Source organism: Corvus kubaryi, unplaced genomic scaffold (assembly GCF_017639235.1).
Source record: "Corvus kubaryi isolate FWS band 111438036 unplaced genomic scaffold, C.kubaryi_AGA036_p1.0 37266, whole genome shotgun sequence".
Classification (NCBI taxonomy): Eukaryota; Metazoa; Chordata; class Aves; order Passeriformes; family Corvidae; genus Corvus; species Corvus kubaryi.
In genome coordinates this window covers 833,035-859,368 of record NW_024581081.1, presented here as the reverse complement: position 1 = coordinate 859,368, position 26,334 = coordinate 833,035, and the positions used below count along the sequence as shown (strand labels likewise).

The window sequence follows — 26,334 nt, the reverse complement described above, 5'->3', positions numbered from 1 at the left end:
CCCAGCCCCCCAGCCCGGCCGGCCCCCTTTCCTCGCCGCCGCCCCGGCCGCAGGGGGACCGGCGGGGCTCTGCGGAGAGTCCCCTCCGGGGACGGCCGTAGGGTGGGGTGGGGGAAAGGCGAGCACCCCCGTGGCCGTGCCTCTCCGGGGGGCACTGGGGCTTGGGGTGGTCCCAAACCCCGGGGGGAGGGGGGCGGGGGGACAGGCGCGGCGAGCCGCAGCGGCGCGGCATCCCCCGGGTTCCCACCCCTGCCCCCCGACCCCAGTCCGGAGGGGTCCCGATAGCCCTCAGACTAGGGGCAGTGCCTGATACTCCACGTCCTGGGGATGTCCCTGGTAGTCCCCAGGCGCACAGAGGTCCCTAATACCCTCGAGAGGGAGGTTAATAGGCTCGGGGGGCGTCCTCGCAGCACCTGGAGGTCTGGTAGCCCCCAGCCCGGCCAGGCAGACGCGGAGGAGTGGGATGGAGGGAGTTCCCTCGCCCGTGTCCTTGCGACCCAAAGCCAGGCCTGCCCAGCTGGGAGCTGCTCACACCTCTCCTGGGCACCACCTGCAGCCCAGGATGCCGCGGTCCGGGGCGACCCCGGGGTTTCTGCTGGGAGCAGCACCCATGGGGTGACTACATCAGGAGGTCTGAGAGGCTGTGCCTCGAGTGGGGAGCTGTGGGGAAAAACAGCCTTTGCAATGACATGTGGTCAGAGCTTACGCTTCTCACAGTCCTGAAGGAACATGATACTCCCTCTCCAGCCCTAAATTATTTTTTAAGTTTCATAGCAATTGCTTCACCCTCCCCTGAAATGCAGCAGCTGTTTGCCACTGCCCAGTGTTTAGGGGCAGGAGGCGAAGGAGGGTCCTGCAAGCATGGTGTCAAAGGGACAGTGAGGAGGGAGAATGCAGCAATCCATGGTGGGATTTGACTGGGGCAGTGACAATAACATCCTGTAGCCCCTCTGAAAATGCTGCATCCTTTGTCGGTGGTGGTTTGTTTGCTGGAGGGATGCTTCAAGCAATATCATTGCTTTTATGGGCTATTTTGTCTGGTCCAGGCAGGTGAAGCTCTTAGCAGGGACCCCAAAACCTCTTCCTGCAATGCATGTGTACGTGAAGGTGGGTGGGAGGACTTACATCCCCATCTTAGAAGTCTCCCACACAACTATGAACCAAACACAACCTTCCAGAGCTAAAGAGTCAAGCTGAAAGCAGAATGGCCCCTGTTCATCACACCCACGCAGCTGGATAGAGTCTGCTCCATACCTTCACCATTCTCCTAACAGAACTGTTTAACCCCTCCCATCTCATTACAGTAATATATTTATGATATCACCCTTGAATTTCCTGCCCTTAACAACCCCAGAAGGCTGGGAGGGAATGAAGCATTTTTGGAAAGTATTTAATGCTACTTCAAGAGGGCAAGAGGCGGTCGGAAAATAGATGGGTGCAGGAAGCTTGGGCTGACGGGGCTCTCTGCAGGACAGCGGAGGAAAAGGACCGCACCTACTGAGAGATGTGTGCTCGCCTTTCCTGCCGGGGGCTGCAGCCCAGCTCTAGTGCCTGTTGCTTCACTCTCTTGCTTGGCTGCTGTTTACTGCCTGCTCCTCTGCTAGATCTGCTGGACTGCCTCCTCTCCTGCAGCTGAAAAGCAGCCTGGGCACTGTAAAATACACTCAGCCTATCTATTCATTTGAATGTGCACAGGAGGACTTTATTTAACATGAAGCTGAAGCCTCCCAGATCTAGGGAGCAAAGATTCAGGTCCCCACAGCTGGGTTGGTATTTCTGGAGGTTTCTGCTCTCTTGACAGCAGCTACCAGGGGCGGGTGCTCTAAGATGTGGTGTAACAGCCTGAGCTATTACACACTCAGGATTGAGTGTGCACACTCGGTTCTCCTGTACACACATTTTCAAAAGCTTTTTAATTCTTAGTGCCCCAATGCTGACTTAGAGGAAGGAGTCTGGAAGGACAGAGGGGAGTGTGGTGACAAGTCTGTATAAAACTGGATGTTTCAATTCAAAAACTCACAGGTAGTGGAAAGAAAGAGATGTGTGAAATGAAGTTGTGGTGTCAGCCAAAAGTTTTTGCTGAGCTTGCTCTTTTTCTCTCTGTAGGTGTTCATCTCGGTGGGGCCACACTGACCATGCTCAGGAGCTTCTGTCTCCAGCTCATGTCCTTGATTTGGATCCTCTTGGCCCATCACCAGCTTGTGCAAGGTGAGTCTCTGTAGACAGGGTCCTTCTCTTTCATATCCATCTTTCCAAACCTGTCCTTGGCATTGCTGAAGTCTCCTCAGTTTTCCACGCAAAATAGAAATGGTCTGACCTGGAAAAGCAGAAAATGCTGCCCAGTCATTAATCACTTGGGGTGTGACACTGGAGACACCTTAGAAATCCTTGCCCACAGGGGTGGCAGTGCCTGAGCAGACTGGCAGTGAGACATCCCTGCTGCTCTGTCTCCCTCAGCGAGGGTGAATGGGTTCCCAAACCAATGAGCCTGTTCAGGGGGAAGAAGGTTCCAAAAGTGAACAGCTAATCCTGGATCCAGTCAGACAAAATCCTTTCCCAAAGATTAGTTTGCTCTATCCCTGCTCCAGATAAGCAATGAATTCCCAAAGCCATATGCCAGGAGAGATGGTTACAAATAGGAAAGGTGACAATACTCAGGCTTGGGCCTGAGCAGTCCCAGGATGCTGCTCCAGCTCCATAGTGACTTGTTTTAGGAGGCTCTCACCTGGTACAGTGGGACCTGCTGCCTCACTGCAGCAAAACTGCATGCACAGGGGATTTCTTCCCCTGTTCGTTTTCCCAGGCAGCACAAAATGCTGCTTGGGAAAGCCTGAGAGCATCTCTAGGCATGGGGGCTTTAACCTGTTTTGGTCCAGGATGGAGGGGCTCAGGTAAGGACATTCACGTCCTGGGCCTGGCCTGGGGTTGCACAAGGCTTCTGGAGAAACCCCCTGCTTCTTGACATTTGCTCTAGTCCTACTGCTTGTGGAGCCAGAGTGAACCAGCTCCCCTGTGGAGCTAAGATGCGAGCAAGTGATGGGGGAGAGGGGAAGGTGGAGATGAAAGGGAACACCTGGCACGAAGGAGAGGAAGAGAAGTGGCACAGTGAGGCCATGGCTCAGTTACAGCTTCTGTGGCCTTTAAATAAATAAACAGAACTGGATACCTGGCCCCATGTGATGCCAAGTCCTGCTTCCCTGTGCTGGAAGGGGAGTGCTGGCAGCTGGGTCCTGGAAGAGTGCAGGAACTCCCATCAGACTGCTCTGTGCCAATAGCTGTCCTTGGGGATGATGGCATTCTGGGAGATAAAGAAGAACCATTCTTTCCATTTCCATCCTTGGTCCCTTTGTGCCCCTTGCAGTACCTGTCCCTGAGCTTTCCCACCATACTTGCTGCAAGACTGTGGGACCAAGGTCCCAGGTGGGTCAGTCCCTATTACACAAGTTGTCTTAATGCATGGGCAACACCAGCTCTTGCCCAGAAGGGCCAAAAATCTAAGGGAGGCAGCAGAGAGAAGGTGGGGAAGATGACCAGAGATCGGGTAGTTTTGAAGCAGAGCCCTATTCCTCAATAAAGACAGTGTTACTGCTGCTTGGGTTACTGTGAAATCCTCATTTCTTGTGTGGCATCCAGCCAATGAAAGGAAGGTCCCCCACATTACAGTTCTGAGGAAGGGTAGGCTGAGCACTTAAGGAAAAACCCAGGGCCATGGACATATCTGGAATCATCTATAGTCTCTGCTTAATCCAACTCCACATGTCTCTTGTCTTGTAGGGGATGACTGCAGTGAGCGCTGTAATCTTGCCCACGGCTGCTGTGACCAGGATGGGAAGTGCAGGTATGGCTTGTCTTTGGCTCTCTGCTGCTCCTGACTGTACTGCTCTCCCTCCCTTGATGCTGTGTCCTTGGTGCCTACACCCCTGCCCAGAGCTGAAGCACTTCCTCCTCCACTCCCCCACACGTGGAATCAACGACTCTGCTCTCTTCTTACCTGACACCCTCTGGAGTGAGAGATTTTGATGCCTCAGCCTCTTGCTGGTTCCCTCTAGCCTTTGCTCCAGTGCTTCCAGGGTGCTCACCTTCACACACTGACCAGTGTTATTCCGCTGAGCCCTTTTTGTCTAGAGGGAAGCCTAGGACAGCCCAGTCGTGCCTGCGTGATGGGAAGCAGCCTTCAGGCTCAGATATGATGGGGGAAAGTCATCAGGCAGCAGGGCAGACATGAGGGTTGGCCAGCTTGCTTGGCCTCCTCGTTGATTGAGGTGGAGGTGCTCTCCCTGGGGCATGGAAGAGAAGACCTGCAGCATGCATATAACTGAGGGCCTCAAGGGTCCCCTCTCAGAAGCCTGAGCTGTAGTGGGGATCTTTGGATGTTTTCATAAAGGGTTTACCAGCAAGCTGTGAACTACTGCAGCAGAAGTGCTTATGTGGTACTTGGCATCCCAGCTCCAGCTGATGCCCAGATCCCGCAGGGTCAAAGCTCAGAGCCTGACCCTGCACTTCAGCCTGGGAAGCACCCATATAACTGCTCTGGGCTGCCACAGACCCACTGCCTATTGTCCCACTGTAGGACCATCTGGAGCCCCCATTCTGCAAGGCAGAACCAGGAGGCAAAGGCTGCTCAGGGCTGGCTGGGACACCTGTGGCTGCAAGGGGACAGACTACCCAATGTTCTCCTCCCCAGGGCATGGTCAGCCCCCTTTCACAGGACAGCCCCCAGTGTTACACCACACCTGGGCCACTTGTTCTTGCCAGGGAGTGTCTAGCTCTGGTTTTGCTGGGCCCCCCTTTGCAGCTGCACAGAGCTCCTCCCTGAGCCCTTTCAGCAGCTGTGGCTGGTTGGGTGCTGCCAAGCCCTGGTGAGAAAGGCCACATGTCACCATGTGGCAGGTGTTCCAGCTGCAGATCTTTCCATGTGAGTTGCTGCTGCCGATTTCAGGCCTCCAGAGTATTTGCTGAACCTTGCAGCTTGGCAGTACCTTAAAATCACCTCAAACTCAGGGAGACTTGGCTGCTTACCTGGCCCCCTCGCTGGCAATTTTTAGGTTGGCCAGCTCCCTTTTGGAGAAGTGGAAGGAGCTGATGACACCTGCTCCTTGCAGGTACTGGGGGGTAGGGGTGTCCACATCCCTCTGCTCAGGGCTGCCCAGGTATGAATGTATTTCCCCAGACTATATCAGGCACATGGTATCACCTCCATTCCCATCAAAAAGCCTCTAATTAACGTATTAATTAACATATACATATATATTTAACCATTTTCCTCATTCCTAATCTCTTTGGAACAACATACAGTGACAACAGCCAGCCCAGGTTTGAAAGGGCAGCCTTGGCCCAGCCCAAAAAAGCTGAAATGAGCCCCAGCCATCAAAATGAATCCCCTTCCTTACTCTAGAAACTGTGTTGTTTTTGTTAGGTTTAATTTCATGCTGGTTTGAGTATAGCTTTTGTTGTGGCTTGGTGCCACCTCCTCTCAGCTCTCATCTTGTTATCACTTGCTTTCCCCCTTGGAGCTGGCAGGTCTGAGGGATGCCTGCCACTGGAGCAATGCATCTTGGCTTTACTTAGTCATTGTCCCTGCCCTGCTCTTCTGGGGCCAGAAGGCTGGTTGTGTGCCCCAGGTTTTCCCATTGTACTGCCCTTGTGAGCCAGCTGATAAGTCTGTTCTGTGCACCAGCCATAGCAGGCAAAGTTTCACAGCTGGATTACAGTGCACTCCAGACAAAAAATGACACACATTAGAATGCAGAGAGGAACAGTGAAACACACAGACCTCAGTGGCCTCTTGTCCCTTTCCCTCAAGAAGTTCAGGGTTAGGGACGGGCTTTTGTCTGCCTGTCAGAGTGGCTGCATGCTGTGGGAGGCGTGGGAATTGCTGAGCTAATGCAGTGGCGTATACAGAGCGGCTGGCTGGAGCAGAGGTATGAGGGCAGTGATAGTGAAGCTGCTGAGCTCTGTTGCTGGCCACTTACCCTTCCTGGCTGCAGAGGGTGAGTCTGCTCCTGCTCTGTCTGCTTGCTTCCTTGAATAGATGAGATGCCTGTACTTACCGCTGGAGGAGGGAGCCAGGAGGTCTATGGGGCCTTTGGGAGGGTTTCCAAGCACTGCTGTATTTGTGGGAACCCTGCACAGCACACAGCCAGCTTTTCTGCAGTCCCTGCTTGGATCTGATTATGCCGCTATGCCCTGTCCCCCTGCAGGTGCGATCCAGGCTGGGAGGGGGAGTACTGCGAGGAGTGCGTGCGTATGCCGGGATGTCTTCACGGGACGTGCCACCAGCCTTGGCAGTGCATCTGTCACACCGGCTGGGCTGGCAAGTTCTGTGACAAAGGTGAGTTGTGGGCTTGACATTCCGGCCTCTGGTGCTGAGGGCAGAAGCCCAGCACATCCTCATGGATATGTCAGCCAACATAGCCAACGTAGCCAGAAGCCACCTGGGTGATGCCGTTTTGGCTGCCTGGGAGATGGGATGTTGCCTGGCTGCCACATCTGGGACCATTCCCTTCCTGCAAAAGAGGTCAGACTGCTGGTACTTGCTCCCTGGCTGCGTGGCAAGAGCTGGCATGATGCTGGCCAGCCTCAGGAAATGGAGCAGATGAACTCATTGCATTTCCCATGCTGCATCAGGACTCCAAGCAGCATCCCCTGCTTTCCCCAAGGCTTCCTGCCTTCAGCAGGTGGCTGGTGGACTCCCCTTCTCCAGCCCCAGAGACTGTTCTCTTTCATGGGGTCTCCACTGGTCGGACAGTCGGCATGCACAGCATCTTCACAACCACACAGGCACTGCACTTCTGTTGCTGCAAGTGCCCATTGGAGGGGAGAAGGGAGAGGCTCTTGCCATTTCTCCATCCCCAGGGGGTTTGGTGGGTTGTGTTTGCACTGAGTTGGCCTCCTTTCTCCCTAATTCACACTGTTTTTTCCCCTCAGACATACACATCTGCGAACACCAGTCCCCATGCCAGAATGGGGCACAGTGTATCTACGATCGAGATGGGGAGTATTCCTGCTTATGTCCAGAAGGTTTCCACGGGAAGGACTGTGAGATGAAGACAGGGCCATGCGAGAAGGCAGGGTGAGACACTGCAGTGAGATTACAAGACAGCATTAACTTCAGGTCCCACACTGCCAAGTGGAGGCCCAGCTTGGCTTGTTATCTGTGAATTTCCATACACTAATGGAGTTAAGCCAAAATCACCTTTGGCTTTGGTTAAGCAGCATGCAGTGCATGGTCCCACCGGGGCAAGGGTGTTGTTGCAACCTGAACAGATTCCTGTCCCTGCTCTAGGAGGAGGACAGGAATCTGTTCATCTATTCATCATGCCTGGGACATCCCATCTCCCAGGCAGCCAAACTGCTGTAGGTGTGATGAGCTGACATCCATGATGCCTTTGGGGAACATCAGGAGGGCATGTTTCCTCTTTAGATCATTTGGCTGAAGACCTTCCCTGGTGGGTGGTGGGCCTGTGCACAGCCACAGCCTTTGAGGAGGCAAAAACTCCCACCCAGTCTTCTCCTTGAGATAGCTCCCCCCACGGAGAGAGCTGGACACACTGACCATGCAAGCAGCTCTGTGTGTGTACCTCCCTGGGGCGGCGGAAGCTGCTTGGTGACCAGGGCCATGACCTATCCTTGCTCTCTCCACACAGGTCTCCATGCAAAAATGGTGGGCAATGTCAAGATGAAAATGGCTTTGCCAGTAACTTCACCTGCCGGTGCCTCGCTGGCTTTGTGGGGGCTCTCTGTGAGCATGATGTGGACGACTGCCTGATGCGCCCCTGTGCCAATGGGGCCACCTGCCGCGACGGCGTTAACCGCTTCTCCTGCCAGTGCCAGGTGGGCTTTGAAGGGCGTTTCTGCACCATCAACATCAATGACTGCGCCAGCCAGCCGTGCAAAAATGGGGCAAAGTGCTATGATCGCATCAATGACTATGACTGCTTGTGTCCTGACCGTTTCTCTGGCAAAACCTGCGAGATCTCCGTCCCTGAACCCACCTGGTCTCCTCCCTACGAGAATGCCGGGGCTGTGAAAAGCACCACTAGTGAGATGCCGGGGGTGACACAGCCGGAGCCTGTCAGGACCGTGGTCACGGGGCGGCGTGTGGCCAACCACAGTGAGAAAGAGCCGGGGGGAGGGTTGTTGAAAATCTCTGTGAAGGAGGTGGTGACCCAAAGGGACTCAGGGCTGAGCGAAGCCCAGCTGGTGACAGTGCTGGTGTTCGGGGTGCTGACAGCAGTGCTGGTCCTCATCACTGTCCTGCTAATGCTGAGGAACTGGCAGAGAGGCCGTCAAAGGTCGAACTGGTGCCAAAGCCCTTCTCAGGCTGCAAGAAAGCTCCAAGACCAGGAGTGTCAGGTGGGCATGCTCAACACCATCTTGATTGAGCCAAGGAAGACCACAGAGCTGTGAGCTGCGAGGACTCTGAACCAGGCCACGGCAGGTCATCATGCTGGCAAACCCTTGGAACTGCACCCTGCGGAGCCACACCGGCACCGGCTGGGCAGCAGGGAAGGGCTCCCAGGGCAACAAACATGTCACCAAAACCCTGGGTGTTGAGCATTGGTGTGATGGCCCTGCCTGGGTCTGAGCTGTCTCCTGTTTGGCTGGCTCAGCTGGCACCCACGGGCATCTGAAAGCAGGGCTGTGTTGGGCCAGCCCCGCAGGGGAGCAATGGCGTGCTGCTTGCAGCAGCCCGTGCCATGCAAGCATCGGTGTCATCTGACACAAGTGCTCAGAAACAGGACAGGTCGTGCTGAGGAGGGCACAGCCCTCTTGCAAGCCCAAATACTGCCAGGCCCTTTGTAACTCCTCTCTGTGACTACGGGAAGGGGCTTTATCCTCATTTCTGCTGGTGTTGGGATGCTTCTTCTGGGGCCTTTGGGACAGTTGTGGCTGCATGGGTCTCCCTGCCGCAGTACTGTATGGGGTAGTTCCTAGCTGTTTCTGGAAGCTGTCATTTCAGATGCCATGTCCCTAGGGAGTGAGCAAACACCCTTGTTCCCTGGCCTTGTGGTTCTGTGAGCCAGTTCAAAGAGACTTTGAAAATCATTGCAGGTCTCCTCATACCCTTCTTCTGCCCCGGCTGATGCACCTTCCTCTTGTAACCTGGGGGTTACCAACACGTTCCGTACTTTCCTCCTGATGATTATGGGATCTTTTTTGACCCACTTACCAAGCCGTCCTTTCTGGTCTGGCCACAAATGACCAAGCTTCTTTGCCTCTGCAGTGCACACATCTGCCTCACTATTTGCTCTCCTCTGGGGTCCTCTGGGCCTAAGCTGGTCCTTCTCATATGTCCTCATAGGTGAAGCTGGAGATGGACAAGGCTGTACTGTGGCTGGTTCAGGAGCAATACAGGATCCAGGTCCTCCTTTCCTCTCCCATTCACCCTGAGGCAGGCAGCTGGCTCTAACCTCAAACCAGTCATTGCAGTGTTTCTCAATACAATAAAGGCTAAACTCCCCACAGTGGATGTGAGGACAGGCTACTGAGCCTGGGATGAACACAGAAAGCAGACACAAAACTGCCTTCTCCACTGTTGCTGAAGCATGGCTAAGAGGCAGTAGATGGTCAGGTCACTTAGCTTTTGTACTAGGTCTGTTCCTGCCAGTGCTGGTCTGGTGTGCACCAAGCAGTGTCTCTCTCCCAGGACCAGGAATTTCTGTGCCTCCTCATGGGCATAGAGGGCTAAGCAGTGGGGCAAACCACCCTCAAGCCAAACTCTACTACTGGCTTGTAGGGTTGCAGAGCTGTGTTCAAGGTGGTGTAAAGAGAGCCAAGAAGTGACCACTCAGGCAGGAGGGAGAGCTGGGAGAGGGGACTGAAGCTTCATCAGAAAGATTATTTTTTTAATACACGGATGGATGATGTACCTTTATCAAATAAAACAAGTACAAGCCCAGAAACAGTGTATCAGAGCATCATAAAACAATTTAGGTTGCAAGGGACCTCTGAACACCAACCTTCTGCTCTCAGCAGATCCAAGTAGATCAGCAACTTGCTCTTCATGAGTCTCTCCATCACTTGCCTCAAGAATGCAAACCCAGACTGTGGCACAGGAGTTGTCCTGCCTTATTCTCCGTCTGCAGGGATGGGGATGGCTCCTACAGCCTCAGGGAAAGGAATGGCATGTATCTCAGGACAGCAGAGCAAAGGTGGGGGTTAGGCATTGCCTTACGAGTGTTGGGAAGAACGGCAAAACCCAAGACTGAGTCCAAGGTGCCCATGGCAAGAGCAAGATCCTAAAACTGAAAGCAGCTGTGGGTTTGTGCAGCTGGGAACATGGCAGGAGGGATAGAGAATTCCCCTTGAAGGAGTGGTCTTGAAATAAACTAGCCTTAGAGGCCTTTAATGCAATTGCATTCTGGCCCCTTCAGGGGAAGGCCTTCTCCACTGAAAACCAGAGGAAAAGCAGCAAGGTCCCTGGGTGCAACCTTCTGGGCTGGGAAAGGCCTTCTGGGAATAATAGAGAGTAGGTAGGTTGTCTTTGTGCAGAGCAGGCACCACTCTTGTATCTCACAAGGAAATACATGTGTGGTGAGGAAAAGCGCCAAGGACCTGAATTAACAGCTTCACAAGGATATTTCCACTTTATTTTACATTGCCTGTGTAAGACTAAGTCTCAAACTAGGAGTTACTGATTCTTCAGTGAGTAGAAAATCCCTCTGTAATCTCAAAGGGAAGCCTTGGAGGGGAGCAGGATCCCACCAACCAGGCCTGCATGACTCTAAACAGCAGTTTGCATCTTCACTGTTAAAGGAAAGGCCACAGTGCCATGCTCCCATCCCTAAGGACACACAGTTGCTGCTGCAGGCAGGAATAAGCCCATCCCTCACCTCAGCAGCTCCTGGCCCTGCAGGAACAGGACTAGTGTCTGAGGTAAGAGGAGAGCAAGGCACTGAGCCAGAAGGGCTGCCTGGGCTCAGTGCAGGAGGGAGGTCATTGCTGCCTGCTGTGCAGGAGATGCTGGAACAAGGAGCCATCTTTCTGGCTTAGGCGGGCGGGTGAATCCAGCTCTGCCACTCTCCCAGCTTGCATCACCAGCACGCGGTCCGAGTCCAGGATGGTGTTCAGCCTGTGGACAACAAATGCCAGGACACATGTTGGTGGATCTGAGGAGAAGCTCTGGATACTGCTTCCCCTGCTGTTAAGGGTGGCCCAAGACATGCCCAGCATTAGGAGCTGTGGAGGATCTCCCTCTGCACTCAGGGTCACAGTGCAGTGCAGCTCCCTAGAGAGCCTCTGCTCACTGCTGAAATGCAGCACCTCTTAGGAGAGCACCATGATGCCTTCCAGTTGCTGGGCATGGCAGGGCACTAGGAGTACAGAGGGAAGTTCTGTGGAGGGGAAGCTCAGAGCATGCCTGATTCTGGGGTTGCACAAAATGTCTCCATCCCCACAGAGGTTAGTGAGTTGCTTCCATTTGCCCCAACACCTCCTCACCTGCCACCTCCTGAGGGCAGCAGAAATGGACTTGTGCGTCAGCTGTTACTTGCAGTCTGGCATCTTTGCTTATGCTACCACCACCACTGGATTTGTAGTTGCCAGCCAGCCAACCACAGGACCCACTGCACACAAATGTGCCCAGGTCTGCCCAGACTGCCAGCAGAGCAGCAACCTCTGGCCCTGGGTAGGGAAGACAAGACAGCGGGAATGTCTTTGCACAGTCAGGCACTATTCACTGTGAAACTACAGCCCTACGGAGCTGCAAGTCACAAGGAAGACACAGCACAGGATTTGAGCTGGTAAAAGGCACTATGGAGTTCAGAACTCTGGTTACACATTCATCCCCAAGAGAGTGCAAGCTGCAGCACTGAAAATGACTTGGGAGGGCAAGAGACAAGTTCAGAGTCACTTCCCATCCTGGATTTCACACAAAGCTGAATGGTATGGAAGAACCATGGATACAAAACAACCCCATCATCACCTCTCTCTCCCTACTGCTCTCCCCCACTGCTCTTCATCCCAGTGGAAGCGGGGCTGGGACCATCTTCAACTCAGTCTTGCTGTTTTGCCTTCTGCCATTCCTTCCTCTGCTGTTTCTCCTCTTTAATTACTCCCCCATCAAAGGTGGCCTCCCCACACCCAACCCAAACACACACCTCAGCCCACAGTGCCCTTGCACTTCTACTCTATTTATGCCTAATATCCCTAGTGTATGAACCACATTCCCTTCACACTGTTCCTGCCTCCCTCCTACATGATGTATTTAACAAGACCCACTTGATTCACTTGCCAGGCCCAGCCCACCCTGCCTGTCATCCATCACTCCCACTTCTGTGCAGCAGGACACCAGCCCCTGCCACCTGCTCATTTGATTTTTATTTTTGTGGTAACCTCTGTGCTTTGAAAACACCCTCCATACGATTGTATAACCCTCCTCCAAATTCTCCTCCACTTGGCAAGAGTAAGAGCAGAGAACACCACCTAATGCTGATCCATCCCTTCTCTGCAGTATTCATGTTGTGCCCTCCTCCCTCTGGCTGCAACCATCCACTGACTCTACTCTTAATCTCTCAGATGTGGGGCAATCACTGTTGTCCTGTCCTGCCTGGGCGGTGTCTGTCTTGCTGGCATCAGGTGCAGGCTGGGACTAAAAGTCAGGATTTTGGAAGACAGAACTATCCAGAAGCTGGCTGCAGCCCTTCGCTGCCGGCTGTCCTGTACTGCCCTCTACTGAGCCAGGGACACCTGCTCCTCCCCGGTCTCCACACTGCCCTTTCCATATGATAGCTCTCCATTACTCCTAGCCCTAATTTGGCAGAACCACAGGTGGGATTCACCTGCCCTACAGATCCCAGCAGGCAGTGCTCAGGAAGAGAAATGTGTGATATGATGCGGCATTTTGCCCTTTGCTGACACCAACTTCTGGGTACAACATTTTCCCCTTTCCCAGCAGAAAAGGCAAAAGGCAAGGTCCAGCTTTGGCACTTGAAAAAGCTTATCACAGAGACCTCCCTGCTCAGCCTTGAGGCCCAGGCATGGCATGTGCAGCCACCTGTCCCTGTGAGTGGTAGGATGACTTTAGGCACAGAGTGCTGCTTCCTCCTTACCTGTGAGCAATCGTCAAAACAGTTTTGTCAGCAAAGCGCTGGCGGATGGTCTGCTGCAGCAGCTGGTCTGTCTTCTGATCCACACTGGCTGTGGCCTCATCGATGCACAGCACCTGCCGGGGACAGAGAGTGAAGGGAGCTCCCAGGCACCACAGCAGAGACCCCACTCCCTGCCTAGAGACAGCCTGAGGAGTTAGCACAGGATGTCTGTTCCCATTACACCTCCAATTCTGCAGTGCTCCCCTCTGCTGTCCCCAGACAGCTGCCAGCAGTTCACCCTTCCCCTGCTTCGATGGAGGCAGTGCACTCACCTTGGCCTGCGTCAGGAGGGCTCTGGCCAGACACACCAGCTGCCTCTGTCCCACAGACAGACTCTTTCCCCTCTCTCCCAGCTCACTGTCCAGTCCACCTGCAGGGATCAAGATCAGCAATCACCTGCATCACCTGCACAGGGCGCTAAACAGTTCCACCAGTCCAAGGTTTTCCCAGCAGCACAGAAAATCCCAACTCTGCTCAGGCCTAGGCCTTAGCAACTGGAGCCTTTACACTTAGACACAAGCAACATCTGGCACAGTTCCCTTAGAACTAAGGCCTGGCTTATCTCTCAGGTAGTCCTCTAACACCCACTGAGGCCTGGTCTTACCAGCAAGATTCTGCCACCCAATCCATCACCTGCCAGTCCATTTGCCTCTAAATATCACGGAATGCCACTGGGTCCCACTGACCTGTTCCTACACTGATCCTAGCGTGACTTTGCCTAACCCATTGCCTACTGCATCCACCTGGCCGCTTTTCCTCAGCTCCCTGCCTGAGCTAAGGCCTTCTCTCCTTTCCCAGAAACACCACTCATCAGCTACTTCTCACTGGTTTCCAACTCACCCATCTGAGTAACAGCATCCCACAGGTGGCACTGCTCTAGCACCTCGCGGAGCTCAGCATCTGTCCATTTTCCCTGGGGGTCCAGGTTTTCTCTGATTGAGCCACTGAACAAAAATGGATCCTGGGGGATGATGGCCAGCCTAGATCTGCAAGCAAACAAGAGCTGAGGGCTCATGGGGTGGGTTCTGCAGAAAAGCAAAGGTCTGCTATTTCTTTTTTCATGGGGTGTCTTAGCTTGCTACAAATCTTAGAGGCACAGAGACATGGGTCACATATTCAGCCTGGTTTCCTTAGCACAACTGTTGAGAAACAACAGAGAAACTCATAAAAAGCTGCCACAATCAGAAAAGAGGGTGCTGTGACAGTGCATCCTTTGCTCCTGACTCTTTATTTTGGCATCCAGCCACTGACAGTTCTAGGTCACCATTAGCTACCCTTCACTCTGTTCAGCCATACCTCAGCTCCTCCAAGCCCACCAGCTGGCTGTCAACACCATCCAGGAGAATCCGGCCTGATTTCAGCTCCACCATATGGAAAAGGGCCAAGAAAAGGGTGGATTTCCCAGATCCTGTGCGACCCACAATCCCCAGCTTCTCTCCAGGGTAAACAGTGAAGCTCACGCCATCAAGTGCATTAGGCAAGCCTGCTCTGTATGCCAGGACCACTTGCTGGAACTCCACAAGCCCCTGGCTTGGCCAGTCAGCAGAAACCTAAGAGGGATACACAGGTGAGAAAGGGTATGATAGTGATTGATTGTCATCTTCAGCATCAGCTCCCGCAAGTCCAAGCACCATCCCTCCCTGTAGATGGTTGCCTGGCTTCTGAGCAGAACCCACAGACAGGCCAGTCCCACCTCCCGCCCACTCCTAGGCTTGTTTTTATGTCACAGCTTGTATCTAGCACCCGTTCTGCTTCCCTACTTCTTCCCATCACTTCAGCCTTCACCAGTTCCTGCCAGAGATTCATCCTCCCCAGGAGATATACTGGTAAAAGATGAGTGATCAAGCTGGTTTCTGTGGTGAGGGCCATCTACCCATACAGTGGAACCCTGTGATCTCCCTAGGGGGCAAGTGCAGGGCACAGAGCCAGAAGATGGGTCAGTACCTGACAACACATTTGAGCTTTTACCTGGACCAATTTATCCTGAGGCTCCATGGGGATGTCTGTGGTATACTCTTCTGTCCGCTCCACACTCACCATCATGATCTCTGTGTGAGTGAAACTGGCAATGAGGCCTGAGAGTAGGTTTGTGACAGACAGGGCGTATGAGAGTGCCAGGCCCACAAGTCCTGTGAGGACAAAAGCATAAGTAAGAATATCACTGGCAGGGAAAGAGCTGGCATCTTGGTGGGCAGACAAAAACCCAAAGGAAAGTCAGGACTCTGGCGTCTGGGGTCACACTTGAGGTTGGAGACACACAGGAGCAGAGACAGGAGCTGAAGCACTACACTGTGGGTGACTTGCATAGGGACAGGGAGCAGGAGCTTTGGATCTTATCCCAGTGTAGGAAATTGTGTAGCTCTGGGCCGGGAGAGGAGGAACCCCTTGGCCACAGCCTAGGAGTAGACATAGATCAATCCCTGGCAGTCTACCTGGATTTCCCAGCTGCTTCTGGTGCTGGATGATGGCAATTCCTGCAATTGCGGTAACCACAGCAACCCCAATCATCTGCAAGCGGATGTCCAGCCACGCCATAACTGTGTTGCTGGCGAAGAGGCAGCGCTGGTTCTGCTCCAGATGCAGCTGATTCTCCAACTCAAACCTGTCAGGCACACAACAGAGGTTTGCACCACTCAAATTCCACTCCTGCTGTCCAGAACAAGGGCATTCCAGCCATGCTACAACCAGTCTCACACCAGGAAGGCCTTGGCCTATAAAGCCAAAGCTCTGTCTCTCTGGGTGCTCGTGCTTTCTGCTCACCTCTTTGTTGCCCGCATGGCTCTGATACTGCTCAGTCCCGAGAGGGTCTCTGAGAAGTGGGTGTAAATGGGAGACAGGGTGACACTGCACAGGCGCTTGAGCTCCCGGGATGTGCATCGGTAATAGTGCTGAATGAAAAAGTAGACTACAGCCAGAGGGAGTAAGACCAGACCAATCCAAGGGAGGCCATAGGTCATTATCACCAGCATACCCAAGAGCCCATAGATATTGGCCAGGAAGATGTTGAGGATAAATGGCAGGCTGTCATCCACACAGTACAGGTCTGAGGAGAAGCGGTTCAGGATCCGGCCTGTTGGTGTGCTGTCAAAGAAGGTGACTGTGGCCTGGCAATAAAGGAACCAGAAAGTAAGAGCCAGTCAGCTGCAGTGAGATCCAACCACAGAATAGTGTGCAGGAGAGCAGCACAAGGGGAGCAGATAAGGCCACAACACAGTAGCCACCACAACCCACTTCCTTACCTCAGCCTCCAAAGCCAGCATCCACTAGCAGCCAAACAACTCATGCTGTTTGCATGGTAGAAGGAAGCATTCCCTCTGTAGCAAATGGCAGACAGCTACTGAGACAGCAGGCACTCAGATGCCATACTAGCCCAACAGTAGCCAGGCAAATCTAGCCTCTAATCAAGACTTCCAATGCCCTAATCCTAACTCTAGCCTGAGGACCCAAGGAAGCTGAAGACATAAAGTTAACTGGCACGTGCCAGCATCAGCCCTAGATCTTGCTTAATGACTCCTTCCACTCTCACCTGAACCTGAACTCACGATCCTGCAAAAGCTCCTTTGACTCAACTAGCCCTCATCTTGGCTATACATCTAAGCCTAATGAGTGAACAGATGCAGGTGGGAGCCATAAAACATCCTTCCATGGAATGAACAGGACACATCTTGAACCCCAGCTCATTGGCCCCTTCTACTGGCTGTGGTGCAGCCCTTTTTGAATACAGTCCTACCAGTCAATACCAACAGAAACCTTAATCTATCTCCTGCACCATTACTCCTAGCTATGAGAAGAATGTCAGCTTGCAGGAGCCTCAGCCTGCTCTGGACTTTTTGCCCATTACCTTTAGAACCCTTTGGAGCAGTCGGTTGTGAATGACAGCGGCAGCATGGAGAGCGCCGTAAGCAAAGAGGAACGCCCGAACAATGGTGAAGAGGGAGTTGGCCCCTGCAATGCTCCCATAAACTATCAGGTAGAAATTCACATCCACTGAGCCATTGAAAGGGGCTGGGGTGTTGTCCAGATCTTGAATGGGGTAACTGGAAAAAACGAGGAGGAAGATTATGAATCTGCCAATGTCCTCCTGACAATAAACTCACAGACATGGCATGGGAACCCAAGAGCATATTCAAGGGGAAATCAGGCTACTTTAGCCTGATACTCCTGTTATACCCCTTTGGCATGATAGGGGTCCTCCATCAGCCCCAGGCAGAAGCCTTTTGGGCACGTCATCAGATCAAAGATTTTGATTCTCTTTGTCAAAGTGGACACACATCCCCTGAAGCAAGGTGGTCAGTTTATCTATCCCTGCTCTCCAGGATCTTCACGGGAAACGCACTTAAGGGCATTTCCAGCTTCCTTTGGCTCCTCCAGACCAGATTCACTTACACAAGTCCAGCAGTGGAGAAGAGAAGCAGCTCTGGGGAAGGCAAGGAAGCTGAGCAGGCCATCACAGAGGTATTTGCTGTCTGGGATATGCTGGAGATCCAGTATGACAGCCACCAATCTGAGATGTTTCTGGATGCTACAGAGAAAGACAGACTACATAAAGAGGAATTCAACTTTTGAATCAGCAAATATAAAACAGGAAAGCTGGAGGGGAAGCTGCTGGACAACTTTTGCATGGTCTCACTGCCCAGTCTAGTCTTCCCCCTGATAGCAGTAGAGCAGGAGCAAGGGAACAGCCTTGAGCTGCAGCAGCGACAGAGCACTGCTACAGAGGTACAGTAATGCAACTGCAGCAGCAAGAGGCCAGGTACAGTTCCCACATGTGCCTCCTCCCTAACAAAGTAGCTCCTTGAGCTACTTTAACTTAGGGAAAGTGGTCTTCCTGCTACAGGGTGTTTAAACCCCTGGCGTCTTTCCTTCTGGACCCCATGCAACCAGGGAATGAGACAAGAGGAGAGGAATATCTAAAGAGAGATGTGCTGCTGGGTCACTGCCTCACCTTGCATCAGGAACAGTGAGAAGAGGATTGATATTGCCAAGCAGCTGCCCATTGCCAGCCAATAGGCCTTGTACACATGAAAAGCCACTGCCCCTTCTTTCTTCTCTTCCTCCTTGTGGATGAGATTATTATTTTGGGTTGATTCTTCTGCCTCTGTCTCTATGGCCTCTTCCTGTCCCTGTTCATTAGGGGCTGTGGGAATGGATGCAAAAGCAAAGGTCAGTGCAATGTTAAATTCTTCCTGCAGCTTCTCCTTACTGTGAACAGAGCAAGTCTAAACTATGAGGGAGACTTTTCCCCCTCCTCTCTCCTCTTTCAAGACAGGTGCACCAACTCTGGCAGTTCTTCATCCAAAACTGGACTACAAGTGGAACAACAGGTTCAAATACTGCTCTAGATCAATATCCAATGATATGTGGGCCTCCTGTCCCTCTGTGTATACACCACCCACATATACAGCAGAACAAGATAGTGGGAATTCTGCTCTAAGGCCAGCAGCCATCATCTAAGGCCACCAGTTCTGTCTGGATGGTCAGCTAAGCTGTGCTGCCCCAGCCACATTCAAGCTCATCAGGGACAGACCTTTATCCTTATTCCCCTTGTCTGTAACCTTGAACTTGGGGAAGGCTTCAACAAGTGGCAGGATATCAGCTGGTGTGCCTGTGAAGAGAGATATGCAAATGCTTCAGCATCTGTGAGGAATAGGTGACAACTTCCCACCTTCCCTCTGCCTCTTGCTCTGAAATGACCCAGTTCTGTTCTCTCATAACATTCCCTATGTCATACAGCAGCTGCACCCTTGAAGGCTTTGCTCCTGTTATGTTTTTCTGCCTCATCAGCTCCTCACATCTAGGGCTGTCCTGTTTTATCTGTACATCTGCACATTCTCTTCCACCCTATCTTTGCCCACATGCAGTGTCTCCAATGTCCTCTTTTATCACTGGGTTCCCCGCCAGTTAATCTTAATCCCCTTAAGCCATTCCAAGACACAAGTGAATGCCTGAGAAGACAGACAGTGTACCTGTCTTAATTATTTTGCCATTGTCCATCAACAACAAAGCGTCGGCCTTCTCCAAAAGCTCAGTCCTGTGAGTGCAAAGGACCCTGGTCTTATGTTTGAGAACTCCAAGAATGCATTTCTGCATAATATGGTTGGCTACATCTGCATCAACAGCAGCCAGGGGATCATCAAGAAGGTAAAGTTCTTTCTCCTGGGAGGGGGACAAAACATAAAAGGATACAGCTGCTGCCCTGCTGGAGCAGGCAGCGCTGTAGAGAAAAGTCCAAGTGCCTCCATGTTGGCAGCACCTTTAGGCTAGCACAATGTGCTTTAAAGACATGCTGCCAGAGCTCACTGTACAGCTGAGTGCTTCCAGCCTCTTCAGATTTGATTCAGCACTGGGCATGACCTGCCACACAGTAACTCCTTTGTTATTTACCTGGTAAATGGCTCTGGCAAGGGCTATTCGAGCCTTCTGTCCCCCACTGAGTGTCACACCATTTTCACCCACCTCTGTCTGGTCACCTGCTGGTAAAATCTGAAATATTCAAGAAAATCATTTAGAAAGGGACAGGAAACTGCTGGGGATTCAAAACCAGGACACAGGGGCACCTCTCCAGTCTCTGGCAGTAATTTCTAAGGCTGACACCTTACCAACAATTAAACACTGCAACAGTCTATACACTGGTTCTACAGATAACTGGCAAGCTTAATTAATGCAACGAAAATCTCTTATGCTCCAGAATAGGGTGGTCACATCTGAACTACCCATTGAGAGCAACTTCTGGTCCAAGATAATTGCACACAGTAATTTTCTGTGAGAACAAGAGCTGTGCCTGCATCAAAATTATGTCAGGGTCCTTCCAAACAGTGTAGCAGTAAAAACTACCAAGTTTCAGTATCTGGAAATAAGTCTCCTCTCAGTTTGGTAGCATAGGTGTATTCTACTAAATCTCAAATAAAAATCTTGCCTTTACAGAGTATTCATAGCTCCAGCCGAAACAAACAGGAGCTGCTAAAGCTTGGCACTTCAGAAAACCAGGAATAGCTTATAAACTGGGAGAAGGCTAGTTTCCTACCATACATACAGCCAGGTTTATTGGCTAATACAGTCATAAACCTCAAATTTAGAATATGCGTATTACTGATAGAAGCACTGGCTTAGCCCTTCCAGATTCCAAAGAAGTTGCTTCTGATCCCACCCCCCCAAAAAAAGCATCAGCTGCTGATAGATTCTGCCTGAAAAACCCAATTCAGCAGCCATTCAGCTCTGCAAGAAAAACTCCTCTCCCCAGGATGAAGAGCTTTTGGCTCAGCAGCAGAAGAAACCATCCAAAGTGCTACAAGAGTGTCTTCACACCTTAAAGTATGGGGATGCCGGGAATGGTGTGGGCTTGGTGATCAGAGGAACACTGTGTGATGGGACATTGGAAGAGCAGTCTATACCCTGAAAGAATAAAGACTGATCCCAGTGAGGCTCAGGATGGATGCAAAAGCCTGCCAAAAAGGCCCAGGCAGGTTTACAGTCTAGGCACTCACATTCAGGTCCTCGGAGAGGGCACAAGCTTCCAGCACCTCCTTGTACAGCCTGGCATCATATTCCCGCCCAAAAAGAATGTTTTCCCGGACAGTGGTAAACTGTATCCATGGCTCCTGTGTGGCCAGACCAAATCCTTGCTCCAGGTCACAAACATACACTCGTCCACCTTGTCTGCAAGCACACCGAAGTGGGTGTAAAGGGCAACAAAGGAAAACTGTTGGCAAATCAAAATGGCCTACAAGCTGGGATAGTACTGGACAGTCCCCACCTGCGGTGGCATGGAGGGACCAGGCAGGGAAAAGTCTTTAGGCTACTTACTTAATGAGCTCTCCAGTGATGGCTGCAAGCAGAGAGCTTTTGCCAGAACCGACCTTCCCAACAACCCCAAGGAGCATTCCCTGCAAAGGGAAATGAAGAGAAACAACCTGATGTGCTAGTACAGGGTAGCTTGTCCAGATTTCTTGAGCCACACATGGTCCTAGCAGTCAGCTTCCTTACAGGCTATCTCACACATTCAGCAGTGCAGCTGGGTACATTTGTCAGGTAAACCAGACTCCTGATATGACAGGACACAGATTTGCAAGGAGTGTTAACTCCAGAGCCCTGCTCTGTTCCCTGTCCAGTTGTCTCCTGCAGTAATAGCAGAAGGCAGAGGGAACTAGTTCGTCTCTTGTCTGTAAGCCATGGATGTTCTCTAGCACCTTTCAGCTCCGAGATGTAATATTTGTCCTGTGCCTCTTGACCAAGAGAAGGTTTTGATGCACAGCTCCTAAACTGAGGGAAACATGCCACCTCTGCTCCATTATTTCTAGGTTCCAGTATTTTTTCTCTAGTGCCATTTTTCTGTGCTACCTCCCATGTCCTTGCTCACCTTTCTCACTGACAGGTTCTCAATGTGCAGTTGCAGAGTGCCTGTGGATGAGGGCTGCCTGGTGCTTTCCTCCTCAAGTGGCACCCACGAGAAGGCTGCACATTGCATCTCCATGGCAGTAGCAGTATTTGAAGGGCTATCTACAAGTGAAAAGCAGAACAGCAAAGCACTGCTATGAGAAGACCAGAAAATTAAAGGCACCTGGCATCACAAATACTATCAGCTTTACTCTCAAATGCAGAGACCATGGATGAGGCACTGCATGATGCCCCTGACCCAGCCACAGAATGAGACTCCTGCCTACTGACTTGCCCTTGAACTTACGCATCTCTTCATCCAACCCTTCTGTCTCCAGCTCACACCAGACACACACGGCTGTCAGGGAGACACTCTGAGGATGTAACTTGGTTTTATTATTGCTGAAGGTAAAAGAATGTCAGGGAGCCGGCAAAAGGCAATGAAAGAAGGAAAGGGAGCTAATATGGCTCAGGAGAGGGGCAGCCACTCAAGCCTTTCTGCCAGGTGAAGCCAAGTTTGTTGATGGGTTCAGTGTCAGAAGAATTTTGATCACAGGACAGAGCTGCTTGTTCTACTGCAACACTAATGGCTCTGTGGGGACAAGCAATGGCTTATGGTTGGTAAAGTGGAATGTTACAGCCTTGTCTCCTGCTTTCCACAGAAATTAAGAGAAATTAAGTGTATTCACTCTGCCTCCACCCAACTGAACATCTTGAATCACAGGGTGAGAGCCAGCTGCCTTCCAGTAATGCCCCTGGGCCTCGCCCCTCAGCTCTCTGCTCTGAATGTCTGCTGACCAGAGTCTCAGGCCTGGCAGCTTCCTTAACCATTACCTAGGGCATAATAGGCTTCCAGGTCCTGGTCCATGAGTTCAAAGAATTGCTGGATTCGATCCAGGGAAACTTTGGCCTCCAAGATCGCATTCAACACCCATGGGAAGCTGTTGAGGGGTAGAATAAGCATCCCAACAAGGGCCAATGCTGTGAACACCTGCATGGGTAAGCAAACAGCCATGAGTTGGAGCCAGTACCTCCCTTGTATCCTCCAATCAGCTTCACCAGAGAGAGCCTGAAGAGCTGTGGAGAGATGGGCTGGGTTTATTTCCCAGAGAAGATGCCCGAGGACTGCAGTCCCACTGCAGACTGTGGTGTGCACAAGTTTGGAGCTCTCCCTACTACCTACTCACCTTTGTGGCAGTGAGCTGGTGACCCAACAGAACGTAGGTGATGAAGATGGTAATGGAGATGATAACAGGCAGTGCTGCCCACATGTACACGCACACGGCATCCAGGTAACTGACAGCCCGTGACTTCTGCAGCTCTTTAGCCCGGCAGGCATTTATCCTGGTGCTGAAGTGCTTCTCCCAGGCATAAAACTTGATCACACGAATGCCACTGAGGAACTCTGTCATTAGCTGCAGGCAATGAGGAAAAGAACATCATGCAAATGTGTGTGTGTGCCCCTTCTGGCATTTTTCTCAACAGCTGTGATTCAATTAATCTGCCTTGGATTATGACAAGCGGCCAAGAAGCCAGCGTTCTGGGACAAGCAGGGAGAAAATACAAACTCAGAGAGATACCACTGCCCCTCACCTTGACTCGTGTGTCCTTGTGTTTCAGCATCTCCTCGCTGTTCATCATGATGCGGTTAGCTATGATCTTGTTGATGGGCACAAGCAGCAGTGCCAGGGCCACACCTCCCAGAAAGGCTACCCCCACTTGCTGGTAGAGGAGGTAGAGGGTAATGGCAAGCTGGACAGGCAGGCTCCACAGCTCATGGAAGCTGAGGCAGAAGTTGACCAACCTACTGGTGTCTGTGCTCATGAAGTTGACAATTTCCCCCACAGTGAAGCGGGCAAGGCTGGTGCTGCTGACATGCAGAGCCTTGCGGTAGATGGCAGAGATGACAGAGGCCCGCACCATCAGTGTCATCTTGTTCATCTCGTAGCTGAACTGGTTCCGCAAGAGAGCGCCCAGGAAGGAGCCAGCAAAGAGCCCAAGGGCATACAGCACCCCGTGGCTCAGGGGCTCCTGCCGTGACTCCATGAAGTTCACCAGCGAGTTCAGAAGAAGAGGACCTGAAAAATCCAGCAGACTGCCAGCCAGCTTGAGAAGTCCAAGGGTGTAGAAACGAAGTCCAAAGGCCGCATGAAGGACCGACAAGAGGCGCACAGCTTCCTGGGCATGGTGTGGGCTGTCTGGAGCATCACTGCTCCCATCACCTGCAGCAATGATTGGGCTGGTAAGAGACACTGTCTCCTCCTCTGCTTGGTGAAGAGCTGCCTTCTTCTGCCAGCAGGAGTAGAACCGGTCACAGACCCTGGCAGCCTGGAGCTGGCGAGGAAGCACATAGACATCCTGTGGATGGTTCAGCTTCTGCTGGTAGCCACGCTTCATTAGGGGGTTCATCCAAATGTAAAAGAAGCGTGAGAGCCAGCTCTCACCATCTTCTGCCACTCTCTGTTGGTCAGGCACTGGGATCCCTGGCTCTGAGATGGGCTGGTCTTGTTGCCAGGAGCAATTGATGGAGAGGAAGTCCTGCCTGCCAGCAGTGGGGAAGAGGTAGCTGACCACATAGGCAAGCAGAGAGGCCAGCTGCAGACAGAGAATGGCAAACCTGGAGGAGGCACCAGGGTGGGCAGGGGACCAAGCTGTCCCAGTCTGGCAGTACCACACCAGTGTGATGATGAAGGAAGGTAGGGGTAAGAGAGTGAGGAGAGCCAGGGCTGCAGGGCCCCTGGTAAAGCCATGAATGGACCTGCAGAGCATGAGAAGAGCGAAGCCATGCACCAGCCATGTCAGGGCAGCAGTGCCATTGGCCAGCACTTCAAGGTACATAGGGCCCAGCTCCTGCTGGGAAATGCTGGCTGGGATTGTGTCAGCAAGGAACAAGCCAGTAAGTACAAAGGAGGTAGCGATTCTCCATCCCCAGCTTAGCCTGCAAGGCACACTGGAGCCAGACCTTGAGGAGAAAGAGCGAAAGAGTGAAATAATTTACGGCTGAAATTCCACTACCTCTCAGTCAGTACTGTCCTTCTTCCTCTCCTCTTCCTGCTGTTTATACATCCACTCTTATTTAACCTTCTAGATACACCTCCTTCCAGATACACCTCCCTAGATTTGTAACTTTATGTGACTGTAGGCATTGCTAAACTACATCAGGTCAATACAGCCCACTCTTTGGTCAATACCAGAGATTTAGATGCTACCAAAGAATAGCATTTCTTTACAGAAATTTGTTTGCATACTATGATATTTTGTGGTCAAATTAGACTCCAATCCTTGAGGATTAACAGCAAAAAAAATTATATTTAACCTCTTTAACACAAATTTTGGATGATGAAATTCTCTGTGTCACATCTCTGATCCTTGATTTCCTTGTCTGTGGGATATTTCTTCTAGAAACATTTTTTTAATCACTCTTAGTTTCAGTGATGTTGTGCTTGTAAAGTCTATAATCTATTGCCCATCAAAATACTTCAGTATCACTGGATTCTTTGTGGCCTTTCAGTATGAGTGAATGTTGTAATTTTTATGAATTTCAGAAGAGGGTAAACAGAAAAACAATTTTGGGTTTCTCTGAACTCCTTATTGCCTTACATACATCTTCTATGCCACCCTGGATTTATGTCCTTTCCCAGAATACTCCCAGTTTCCCCAGTCCTCATTCACTGAAATAGTTTTTAATTACTTTCTGTGATTTTATGCCCACAATCCCCTCTATTCTTTCTGGATTCCTTTCTGTACACTGTACTCTGAATTAAGACGGACGCTGACAAATACAATAGCATTATAATATTGTGTCCTTCCCTAATTACATATTCGGCACATTATAGGGAGAAATAATTTCAGCCTTTCCACCCCACCTCCAGTCCTGCATAATAATCAAGAGTCAGACAAGTCAGTTGTCATACCTCGGAGTGCCAAGGAAGCAGGCACTGACCACTGCAAGGATCACATGAGGAATCACATTCAATGTCAGCTGGTTAAAGCAATGGCCAATGCTGCCGCGAACCCACACAGGGAGTGGATCTTCTGGGCTGGTCCCACACAAACTAGCCAGGATGTTCTCCATCCTTTGTTGGTAATTCAGTGTGAGAGTCAGGATGTCCTAGGGTAAAGAAAAAGCAGCATGAGGTAAAAACCATGAGAACTACGGCTCCAGTCCAAGACGGAGTGTGATGAGTAATTAACATGGAGCTAGAAGCAACTTCCTGGGTCATAGTCCAAGCCCGGCTATTGTTCACTCACTATCATATTATCTACTTCATGAAATGATCAAGCTCCAGCTTAAATTATGTTGTTTGCTCCCTTAAATCACCCCGGGACTGCAATGCCCCGTGAATCTGAAGCTTATTTCCAGGCTGACTTTTTTTTCCCGTGACGAGTTTATCCTTTGTAAGTAGTATAAGGAAGTATTTTCCCTTCTGTACATCGGTATGAAAAATATTTTGAGCTGCTTAAACAATAACCTATTCATTGTATCTCCATGTTGACAACACTTCCCACCATGGTACTTCCTAAGGCAGGATGTAACACGAAACATTCCCCAGATGGTAAAGGAGGATGCTGGTGCGCATCCAGAGAAGCAGGCGGTACCCCTAAGCTACACAGGACTGGCGAACCAGCCCCCTCTGTGTGCCGCCCCGCGGACTGGAGCACACCTGGGAAGGCCTCGGCTTTACAAGGATTTCTGCTCGCACCAGCCCGTCCCATCTCCAGCCCGGGGCCGGCTGAGCGCCACGGGCCGGGCGCCGCACGGAGCTCGGCAGCAGGCGGGGGCACGGGCACTGCAGCACCGCGGCCGCCGCCCCGTCCAGCGGCCCCAGAGCGGGGCCCTCCCCGGCGCCCCCCAGTCCGCGGGGCGGCA

The 26,334-nt window shown here is 51.8% G+C and overlaps 2 protein-coding genes across 4 annotated transcripts in view; one reads left to right on the top strand and one right to left on the bottom strand.

The window, feature by feature from the left end:
• Window positions 1–1,696: 1,696 nt before the first annotated feature.
• Window positions 1,697–9,048, top strand: DLK2 (delta like non-canonical Notch ligand 2). The gene is made up of 6 exons (XM_042025027.1): window positions 1,697–1,766; window positions 2,107–2,208; window positions 3,775–3,838; window positions 6,201–6,331; window positions 6,928–7,072; window positions 7,647–9,048. The coding sequence occupies exons 1-6, from the start codon at window positions 1,712–1,714 to the stop codon at window positions 8,407–8,409; spliced, it is 1,260 nt and encodes a 419-aa protein (XP_041880961.1). The 5' UTR covers window positions 1,697–1,711; the 3' UTR covers window positions 8,410–9,048.
• A 773-nt stretch (window positions 9,049–9,821) lies between these two features.
• Window positions 9,822–26,334, bottom strand: part of ABCC10 (ATP binding cassette subfamily C member 10) — a 22,538-nt gene continuing 6,025 nt past the window's right edge. The window contains exons 1-22 of one of the 3 annotated variants that reach the window (XM_042025026.1): window positions 26,129–26,294; window positions 25,379–25,575; window positions 23,058–24,426; window positions 22,652–22,879; window positions 22,299–22,455; window positions 21,448–21,587; window positions 20,895–20,974; window positions 20,576–20,747; window positions 19,476–19,574; window positions 19,058–19,247; window positions 18,619–18,696; window positions 18,037–18,228; window positions 17,478–17,613; window positions 16,933–17,128; window positions 15,852–16,195; window positions 15,524–15,693; window positions 15,060–15,220; window positions 14,388–14,641; window positions 13,932–14,077; window positions 13,364–13,461; window positions 13,053–13,165; window positions 9,822–11,074 (exon numbers count right to left, since the gene is read on the bottom strand). In XM_042025026.1, the coding sequence (XP_041880960.1) occupies window positions 10,939–11,074; window positions 13,053–13,165; window positions 13,364–13,461; window positions 13,932–14,077; window positions 14,388–14,641; window positions 15,060–15,220; window positions 15,524–15,693; window positions 15,852–16,195; window positions 16,933–17,128; window positions 17,478–17,613; window positions 18,037–18,228; window positions 18,619–18,696; window positions 19,058–19,247; window positions 19,476–19,574; window positions 20,576–20,747; window positions 20,895–20,974; window positions 21,448–21,587; window positions 22,299–22,455; window positions 22,652–22,879; window positions 23,058–24,426; window positions 25,379–25,539 (4,620 nt within the window). In that variant the 5' untranslated portion in view covers window positions 25,540–25,575; window positions 26,129–26,294 and the 3' untranslated portion in view covers window positions 9,822–10,938. Of the gene's footprint in view, window positions 11,075–11,442; window positions 11,626–13,052; window positions 13,166–13,363; window positions 13,462–13,931; window positions 14,078–14,387; window positions 14,642–15,059; window positions 15,221–15,523; window positions 15,694–15,851; window positions 16,196–16,932; window positions 17,129–17,477; window positions 17,614–18,036; window positions 18,229–18,618; window positions 18,697–19,057; window positions 19,248–19,475; window positions 19,575–20,575; window positions 20,748–20,894; window positions 20,975–21,447; window positions 21,588–22,298; window positions 22,456–22,651; window positions 22,880–23,057; window positions 24,427–25,378; window positions 25,576–26,128; window positions 26,295–26,334 lie in introns of those variants that run through there. The other 2 variants (XR_006015537.1, XM_042025025.1) reach the window with 2 other exon arrangements.